This window comes from Blennius ocellaris (assembly GCF_963422515.1).
Source record: "Blennius ocellaris genome assembly, chromosome: 20".
NCBI lineage: Eukaryota > Metazoa > Chordata > Actinopteri > Blenniiformes > Blenniidae > Blennius > Blennius ocellaris.
This window is the reverse complement of record NC_137669.1, coordinates 23,300,759-23,310,758: the sequence shown is the minus strand read 5'-3', so window position 1 is coordinate 23,310,758 and position 10,000 is coordinate 23,300,759. Positions and strand designations below refer to the sequence as shown.

The following is a 10,000-nucleotide window of genomic DNA, read 5'->3' as shown; positions in this document are numbered from 1 at the left end:
ACAGTCACTAATAGTTCATTTTAGTGTATTTTAGTGTATAGCGAGGTGATATTTAATGTATTTCCTCATGTGTGCAGACTGCCGGCTCAATGGGCGGGACTTCCACAGCTCCACCCTCTCCGTACCTGAGCAGGTGATCCAGTCGTCCAATCACTGCTCTCGGTCCGACCTGGTCAGAATGCGCTCGCGGTCGCCGAGCCAACCGCCGCCTCACAGGTGACCTACTTCCTGCTTCCTGCTTCCTGCTCCGTCGCTCCACCTCACCTCCAGCCGACACATTCAGATATTGAGGGCGTGGCTTAAACCACTGACCAATCAGCAGACGGCTCCCCGGCATCAGACCCGCTCTGTGGTCCCGAGACCCTCGACACGGAAAATCACAAATTGTTGCCGTGGAAACCAGAACCTTATGGACGGTTCCAGTCCGTTCCGGTCTGTTCCGTTCCAGTCCGTTCCGGTCCATACTGGTCCATTCCGGTCCGTACCGGTCCGTTCCAGTCTGTTCTGGTCTGTTCCGGTCTGTTCCAGCCCGTTCCAGTCTGTTCTGGTCTGTTCCAGTCCGTACCGGTCCGTTCCAGTCTGTTCCGGTCCGTACCGGTCCGTTCCGGAGGTTTCTGAGGAAACGAGGCTTTTGAGTGAAAACAATTCCCGACACGATCAAACGTTGAAACATCACCTGACCTCTGGTCCGTGTGTGACTTTTCCGTTGTGTCTGGTTTCCCTGTGACCTCTGACCTTGTGTGACCCCTGACCTCTCGTCGCCAGCGGTAACGGTCTGTACCCGTTGTACCGCGAGGACGCCGTGCGGCTGCTGCGAGGCTCCAAGCTGAGCCGGGCGTACTCTGACGCCGGCCAGTACAGCAGCTTGGACAGGTAACCAATCAGAACCCCCGCCCTACTGGGTCACCTGGAGCACCGGCCAATCACTGCAGCCTGAACCTGGATCAGCCACTTCTCTAAGCCCCGCCCCTCTGCCGCTGTTAACCAATCAGAGAGCAGCTTTGAACCAGGACCGGAACTACTTTTAGTTTGTAGTTCTGGTTCAGTGCTGCTGTAGTACCAGGTGTAACGTAGTCCAGTAAAGGTGTAGTACCAGTGTAGTACAGGTGTAACGTAGTAGAGTAAAGGTGTAGTACCAGTGTAGTAGGAATGCAGTACAGTTAATACACCTAATAGAAGTGTAGTACACGTGAAAGGTAGTACATGTAGAGCAGGTCTCACTGAGTATCTCTTGTTTTACTTCAGACCTGCTGTGAGGAGAATTTCTTATACCAACTCTCTGGACTCTCAGGAAAGGTACAACGACTGGAGCACTAGTAGTACTGGTAACTAGCAGTAGTGCTGGTAACTAGCAGTAGCACTGGTAACTAGCAGTAGTACTAGTAGCAGTAGAAGAAGCCATGGTAACAGCAGCCATGGTAACAGTAGAAGTAGCCATAGCAACAGTAGCCATGGTAACAGTAGCAGCAGCAGTGGTAACTAGCAGTAGAACTGGTAACAGTAAAAGTAGCCATGGTAACAGTAGCCATGGTAGCAGTAGAAGTAGCCATGGTAGCAGTAGCGATGGTAACAGTAGAAGTAGCCATAGCAACAGTAGCCATGGTAACAGTAGCAGCAGCACTGGTAACTAGCAGTAGAACTGGTAACAGTAAAAGTAGCCATGGTAACAGTAGCCATGGTAGCAGTAGAAGTAGCCATGGTAGCAGTAGCGATGGTAACAGTAGAAGTAGCCATAGCAACAGTAGCCATGGTAACAGTAGCCATGGTAGCAGTAGCCATGGTAACAGTAGAAGTAGCCATAGCAACAGTAGCTATGGTAACAGTAGAAGTAGCCATAGTAACAGTAGCCATGGTAACAGTAGAAGTAGCCATAGTAACAGTAGCCATGGTAACAGTAGAAGTAGCCATGCTAACAGTAGCAGCAGCACTGGTAACTAGCAGTAGTACTAATAGTTGCAGTAGTAATAGTAGTAGCAGTTGTTAACTGTGGTGTCGGTACCAGTCCCTTCAGAGTAGAAGTAATCGTATCGTTCTGTTTACTGGTGTAAAGATACTTAAACCTCACCATGAACGGCAGCTGTGAGGACTACAGGTGAGAGCAGTGCATTGTGGGTAACGTAGTGCCGGACGCTCCACTGCCAGTGTGGGACTGAGGACTGTTTGTGTTCTGCAGTCAGGACTTCATCCCAGACTTCCCCTACCAGCCGGACGCCTTCGACCACGAGCTGCTCAGGTAAACGGCCCGCGGCTCAGGGGTGCCTCACCCTCAGGGGTACCTCACTCTCAGGGGTGCCTCACTCTCAGGGGTGCCTCACCCTCAGGTGTGCCTCACGCTCAGGTGTACCTCACTCTCAGGGGTGCCTCACCCTCAAGGGTGCCTCACCCTCAGGTGTACCTCACGCTCAGGGGTGCCTCACCCTCAGGTGTACCTCACTCTCAGGGGTGCCTCACCCTCCTTCCTCTCCCAGCATCCTCTGCTCCGACGCCTCCTGGAAAACATAGCGCCCACCTCCGCGCCGCCCTTTCAACTCCCCCAAAGCCATAAGCTTCCCAGTTTGCAGCCTTCCGAGGCGTCCCGGGTCCCGTCGCCGTGGAGACGTGGCAAAAAAAGTGGAGGTTGTCATGGTGACGGTTGTTGTGGTGAATCACAGATATAGCCGGGGGATGGACCGGAGGGATTACTACTATCGCTCTCGCTCCGCTGACCCGTGGACGATCACTGAGCGAGCAGACTCCGCCCTCCTGAGGTCCGGCTGCTCCGCCCCCCCCTCACCTGCTCTCTTCAGGTGATATGCAGCCGGCCAATCAGAGAGCAGTTCGTCCTGCTTGGAGTTTGCTGCATGTGCTGACCACGCCCCCTTTCCTTCAAACACATGCTATGACAACCCGTCATGATGACATCACTCCAGGGTGTCGTAGCACTCTGGTGTGACATCACTGCACTGCATGACATCACTGCATGGTGTGACATCACTGCACTGCATGACATCACTACAATGCATGACATCACTGCACGGTGTGACATCACTGCATTGTGTGACATCATTGCACGGTGTGACATCACTGCCCGGTGTGACATCACTGCCCGGTGTGACATCACTGCCCGGTGTGACATCACTCCCAGACCAGACTCTTCTTTCTGTTGGATAAAGATTTTGTTCTTTTCTCGCATGTGTTCTGCATCTGTCTTTAATAATATTATTGTTTATTCTTATTTTGCTTTTTTGGGTTTTGCACGAGTTCCCAGAAGTTTTTGTTTCATTGTGAGACTCGATTTCCAGGTTTCCTCTGACAGACTTGGTGACACTGGGACAGTCTTGGTGAGACACAGACAGACGGGCGACTTTCAGAGACTGTCAAATAGTTTTAGAGACTTTCAGTGAATTTTAGAGACTTTTAGAGAATTTGAGAGACTTTCAGGGACTTTTAGAGACTTTTAGAGACTTTCAAGGACTTTCAGGGACTTTCAGGGACTTTTAGAGACTTTTAGAGACTTTCAGGGACTTTCAGGGACTTTCAGAGACTTTTAAGAGAGCTTTAGAGACTTTTAGAGACTTTCAGGGACTTTTAGAGACTTTTAGAGACTTTCAAGGACTTTCAGGGACTTTTAGAGACTTTTAAGAGAGCTTTAGAGACTTTTAGAGACTTTCAGGGACTTTTAGAGACTTTCAGGGACTTTCAGGGACTTTTAAGAGAGCTTTAGAGACTTTTAGAGACTTTCAGGGACTTTTAGAGACTTTCAGGGACTTTCAGGGACTAACAGACTAGGAATTCAGACAGACTGAAGGACGGTCTTACCGACTCAGAGGACCTTCCAGACCTGGTGCACGCGGACCATCAGGTCCTGGATTTCATCGTGGTTCTTTGGACTCTGGCAGGGCGTCGGCCTGCAGCGGTTCCAACCTGACCAGCCCGACGGGGACGCCGGTCTGCGGCCGCCGAGGACGCCAGCTGCCCAGCGTCCCACCCAAAGGAGCTGAAAGTACGTGTGTGTGTGTGTGTGTGTGTGTGTGTGCGTGTGTGTGTGTGTGTGTGTGTGTGTGTGTGTGTGTGTGCTAAGAGGAAATGCAACATGAGATTCTAAAAGTTTCAGACTGACACAACCGGCTGAAGACATGACTGGTAACCGTGGTAACTGTGGTAACTGTGGTAACCGTGGTAACCGTGGTGCGTTGTCACTCCTCGGAGGGACATGTTGACGTTTCTTGCTAGTGAATCTTGACTCGGCCAATCAGGAGCTGTTCGGAGCCGTGAGCTCCGCCCACAAAGGTCCTGGACCCTCAGAGGACCCCCGGGACGGGGATCAGTTCTAGTGAACTTTGGGACGGGATTCTTTTGGGTCCTTGAGGATAACGTGAGGTTCAGTCCTCAGTTCAGAGACTCTCCAGGACCAGGACCAGGTCCTGGGGTGCTGGGTGGGTTGGGGGTCATGTAGTCCTGGTACTGGTCCGCTTGAGGAACATTCATGGTTTCATCTGTTCTTCCTTGTTTCTTTTTCTCAAACGTTCTGCTCCCTCGAAGTTTTGGCCATGACCCCCACCCCCGGACCTCCAGCAGGCCCCTCCCCCACCCTCCTCCAGCAGGCCCCGCCCCCTGTCAGTCCACATGCACCTCCTGTCATACGAATCCAAGCACCGCCCCACCCTCCACCCCCGACTGTAGCACCAGCGCCCCCTGCAGCTGCAATACCCACACCTGCACCACCTGCACCTGCACCTACACCAGCACCACCTGCACCTACACCTGCACCGCCTGCACCTACACCTGCACCTACACCAGCGCCACCTGCACCTACACCAGCACCACCTACACCTGCACCTACACCTGCACCTACACCAGCACCACCTGAACTGTTCTCCCTTGCACAAGCTCTGCCTCCAGCTCCTCCTGCCCCGTCCCAGCCTCTTCCAGAACCCGTCCTTCCTCCTCCACCTGCTCCATCTCCATGCCCATCCCCCGCCCCCTCACCCACTCCACCCACTGCAGCGCCACCACAAACTCCAGGTAGGTTCCAAAGACGTTTGACCTGTTTTTCAAGAGCAGAACCAGTAGAACTTCAAACCAGCAGAACCATCAGAACCAGTAGAACCACTAGAAACCGCAGTACCAGAAGAACCAGTAGAACCAGTAGAACTACTTAAAACAGTAGAACTAGCAGAACTAGCAGAACCACTAGAACCAGCAAAACCAGCAGAAGCAGTAGAACCATCAGAACCAGTAGAACCGGTACATTAGAAGTAATTATCTGGTCAGTCAATGATCAGACCTCCAATATCTGAATCGTTCAACATTTGTTGTCTTGGTGACGTCGCGCTGGCGTCCTCAGAGGCGGAGCGGCGTTCGGCGACACCCGGAGGAAGCAGGAAAGGCGAGTGTCGGGTGTCAGTGACAGATCAGGGTTTCCGAACCTGGTACTGTTCCTGGTCTGACCTGTTTGTGTCTGTCTGAAGCAGAGGTCACATGGGAGGACCAGCAGAAGAAGAGTGCCAATGGTATTGTAGCCCCGTTGACCCCGCCCCCTGGCAAGCCTGTCACTGTTTAGCCCCGCCCACTAGGACACGTGTGGCTTGTTAGCCCCGCCCACTATCAGACGTGCGGCTTGTTAGCCCCGCCCACTAGTAGACCCGTGGCTTGTTAGCCCCGCCCACTAGCAGACCTGTGGCTTGCTAGCTCCGCCCACTAGTAGACATGTGGCATGTTAGCTCCGCCCACCAGCAGGCGTGTCTCATGTTAGCCTGAAGCGACCTGGAGTCAGTCTTCAGTTCCTTCATGTGTTCATCTCTTCATGTTTTCATTCCTTTGTGTTTGACCCCTCCATTAATTCAGTCTTTCATGTTTTTCATGTCTTCACCCATCAACCAATCAAATCAAACTTTATCGAGAAATTACTTTTGTAGATTAAAAGTTGAACGGTAGTTTTTGTTCTTGTGTTGTGAAGGTGAGCTGACCTCCACCAGCAGCGAAGGTAAAGGCTCCTCCCACTTCCTGTCTGGGCGTCGCCCCGCATTCCGTCACGTTTATTCAATAATGTACAACCGAAATGAAACTTGTGATGGTAAACTTTGCTAACGCTGCTCTGTCTCCGTCCCTGCAGGTCTGATGAAAGACGTTCTGAAGGTGAGTGGACGCCGCCAGCAGTCTGAACTGCCCGACTTGACCTTTGACCCTTTGTCCTCTGACCTCCGTCCGTCCTTTCTCCACAGATGAGGGACAGTTTGTCCTTTAGGTCGTCGGACTCTGACATCAGCGACGTGTCGTCCGTGTCCAACATGTCGGAGGGTCGACTGGCTCGCAGCGCGAGGTGAGAGCCAATCAGAGCGCAGCTCGTCTCCTCGTCTCATTGACTAGAAGACCTTGGGTGCATCCTAATAGTCCCTCCTATCTCCTTTCCTATCCACTTCTCCTGAACCCCGGAAGTATTGAAGAGGCGGCAATGAGAAGGAATGTTGGAATTCTCCCTAAGCAAAGGAAAGGAGGCTCAGTGCTTCCTTTAGCCTAGGAAACACTGATGCTTCCTTTAGCCTAGGAAACACTGATGCTTCCTTTAGCCTAGGAAACACTGATTCTTCTTGTAGCCTAGGAAACACCGATGCTTCCTTTAGCCTAGGAAACACCGATGCTTCCTTTAGCCTAGGAAACACTGATGCTTCCTTTAGCCTAGGAAACACTGATGCTTCCTGTAGCCTAGGAAACACCGATGCTTCCTTTAGCCTAGGAAACACTGATGCTTCCTTTACCAAAGGACACCAGCTCAGGCTGCCCCACAATTCCAATGTTTAAAAGGCCGGCTCATCGGAGCACCTTTCCTAACTCCTTTAGGAAGCCTCCTAACACCTTTCCTTAACTCCTTGAGGAAGCCTCCCAACACCTTTTCTAGCTCCTTGAGGAAGCCTCCTAACACCTTTCCTTAACTCCTTGAGGAAGCCTCCTAACACCTTTCCTAACTCCTTGAGGAAGCCTCCTAAAGCCTCCAGGGCTTCAGGAAAAGTACCTGGAAAAGGAGAATTCGTATTCGGTCGTTCCTCCAGTTTTCCCACGTGTTCCTGACCTCTGACCTCTGACCTCTGCACGCTGCCGCCCACTGATTGGCCGACAGTCTGATGGACTCCCTGGAGGGCCAATCGGTGGAGGAAGCCGTGGGGGCGGTGGGGGGCGGAGCCGTGCTGGAGAAGAGCCAATCGCTGGACGAAGGAGGCGGGGAGGAGGAGCCTCAGGCTGCAAAGTAAGGACTGGACTGAGGACGGGAGGGGGGGGGGGGGGGGGTGGACACCCCCTGTCCCACAGTGACTGAGGTGTGTCATACCGGTCTCCTCCTGCAGGGCGGCGCCGGCGGCCGGAGCTCCGATCACCAAGTCGTCCAGCGTCGGCGGAGACATTTGTTCTCTGGGAAGAAACGACGACGACGACGACGACAAGAAGAGACGATCGAGTTTCGGAGCCCGAATGATGGGGATGGTGGGGCTGGGCAAGAAGAGCCAGAGCGCCTCGCAGCTCAACCCCGAGGGTAACTAGGCCCAGGGGGCAACTAGTCCCACCGGGGTAACTAGTCCCTCAGGGGGAAACCATGGGGATGGTGGGGCTGGGCAAGAAGGGTAACTAGTCCCACAGGAGGTAACTAGTCCCAGAGGGTAACCAGTCCCACGGGGGGCAACTCGTCCCACAGGGGGTAACTAGTCCCAGAGGGTAACTAGTCCCACAGGGGGAAACCATGGGGATGGTTGGTCTGGGCAAGAAGGGTAACTAGTCCCTCAGAGGGTAACTAGGCCCAGGGGGCAACTAGTCCCAGAGGGTAACTAGTCCCACCGGGGGCAGCTAGTCCCTCAGGGGGGAACTAGGCCCACCAGGGGGTAACTAGTCCCACAGGGGGAAACCATGGGGATGGTTGGTCTGGGCAAGAAGGGTAACTAGTCCCTCAGGGGGTAACTAGGCCCAGGGGGCATCTAGTCCCAGAGGGTAACTAGTCCCACCGGGGGCAGCTAGTCCCTCAGGGGGGAACTAGTCCCACTGGGGGCAGCTAGTCCCTCAGGGGGGAACTAGGCCCACAGGGGGCAGCTAGTCCCTCAGGGGGAAACCATGGGGATGGTTGGTCTGGGCAAGAAGGGTAACTAGTCCCTCAGGGGGTAACTAGTCCTAGAAGGGGTAACTAGTCCCACAGGGGGTAACTAGTGTGTGGTTGTGTCTCCAGAGGAGGAGAAGAAGAAGAAGGTGATCCGGCTCCCGGTCCAGCGCAGCGTAGAAACCGGTTTGGCCGTGGAGTTCAAGGCTCGTTTCACCAGACAGCCGAGCCGAGACCCCGACGCCGAGGAGCCCAAACCCGGAGCGTAAGCATCGTCACGGGTGGAGGGGACGGGGGGGGACAGGGGGGGACGGGGGGGGGGGACAGGTGGGGACAGGGGGGACAGATACAGAGACCAGCTGTACAGATGACTTACGTCTCCGCAGGCTGATCTTCCCGGGCGTCAAGCTGGCGTCCGACAAGCAGTTCACCGGCTTCCTGGAGGGATTAGGCCCCGCCCAGCTGGCCGGCAGGCAGACTCTGGCCACGCCCCCGATGGGTAAGGACCAACCAGACGCCACGAATCCCACTGAAGTGCGTTAGAGCAAGGTGGTGTGTGTGTGTGTGTGTGTGTGTGTGTGAGTGAGACGTCGCGCCACATGAGCCGCTCTGATTGGCCGCGTTGGTCAGGTGACATCCAGATCGGGATGGTGTACAGGAAGGAGCGTCTGGACGTGGAGGTGATCCGGGCGAGAGGCCTCGTGGGCAAACAGGGCAACAAGAACACACCAGGTCAACACACACACACACACACACACACACACACACACACACACACACACACACACACACACACACACACACACACACACACACACACAGTGGTGTTCTGGGGGATTTAACAGTCACACACACAGTTCTCACACTCTGTGATTAAAACAAAAGAAGAATGCACTCACCATTAGATGTTATAAGGTAAATAATAATAATAATAATAATAATAATAATAAATATGTCAGTTGTGGTTTAGAGCGGCTCATTAGACAGTCGCCAGGAAAAACTGCATGTGCTGCAACAACTGGCTGAATCAAATTACAACACTTTTTAATAAAAAAAATAACACGTTTAAACTACTTTTTGATAAAAAAAAAACATGTTTTACACTACTTTTGCATCAAATTACAACACTTTTTAATAAAAAAATAACACGTTTAAACTACTTTTTGATAAAAAAAAAACATGTTTTACACTACTTTTGAATCAAATTACAATACTTTTAATTTAAAAAATAACATGTTTTACACTACTTTTGAATCAAATTACACTAGTTTTTGAAAAAAAACATGTTTTACACTACTTTTGCATCAAATTACAACACTTTTTAATAAAAAAATAACACGTTTAAACTACTTTTTGATTAAAAAAAAACATGTTTTACACTACTTTTGAATCAAATTACAATACTTTTAATTTAAAAAATAACATGTTTTACACTACTTTTGAATCAAATTACACTAGTTTTTGAAAAAAAACATGTTTTACACTACTTTTGCATCAAATTACAACACTTTTTAATAAAAAAATAACACGTTTAAACTACTTTTTGATTAAAAAAAAACATGTTTTACACTACTTTTGAATCAAATTACACTACTTTTTGAAAAAAAACATGTTTTACACTACTTTTGAATCAAATGACAATACTTTTTGATAAAAAAAAAAAATACATGTTTTATTGGTGTTATTTATTAACCAGACAACAAATGATAATATCCACAGAAATAGAAATAGTTTCCACAGCCATGCTGCTCAGTAACCGATCAGAAACGTTGGCAGATTTTTGGAACGTGTGTGTGTGTGTGTGTGTGTGTGTGTGTGTGTGTGTGTGTGTGTAGCCCCGTACGTGAAGGTGTACCTGATGGACAACGGGAAGTGTGTGTTGAAGAGACGCACCCGCCTGGCGAGGAAGACGTTGGACCCGTTGTACCAGCAGCAGCTGCAGTT

General features: G+C 51.3%; 1 protein-coding gene across 1 annotated transcript in view; it reads left to right on the top strand.

The window, feature by feature from the left end:
* Window positions 1-10,000, top strand: part of rims2b (regulating synaptic membrane exocytosis 2b) — a gene marked incomplete at both ends in the record, with an annotated part of 38,654 nt that overhangs the window by 16,788 nt on the left and 11,866 nt on the right. The window contains 14 exons of the mRNA XM_080515895.1: window positions 78-216; window positions 766-873; window positions 2,051-2,092; window positions 2,174-2,233; window positions 2,652-2,786; window positions 3,879-3,982; window positions 6,095-6,117; window positions 6,204-6,301; window positions 7,097-7,222; window positions 7,320-7,504; window positions 8,186-8,321; window positions 8,443-8,555; window positions 8,687-8,788; window positions 9,892-9,986. Coding sequence (XP_080372021.1) covers window positions 78-216; window positions 766-873; window positions 2,051-2,092; window positions 2,174-2,233; window positions 2,652-2,786; window positions 3,879-3,982; window positions 6,095-6,117; window positions 6,204-6,301; window positions 7,097-7,222; window positions 7,320-7,504; window positions 8,186-8,321; window positions 8,443-8,555; window positions 8,687-8,788; window positions 9,892-9,986 — 1,466 coding nt within the window. The remainder of the gene's footprint in view (window positions 1-77; window positions 217-765; window positions 874-2,050; window positions 2,093-2,173; window positions 2,234-2,651; window positions 2,787-3,878; window positions 3,983-6,094; window positions 6,118-6,203; window positions 6,302-7,096; window positions 7,223-7,319; window positions 7,505-8,185; window positions 8,322-8,442; window positions 8,556-8,686; window positions 8,789-9,891; window positions 9,987-10,000) is intronic.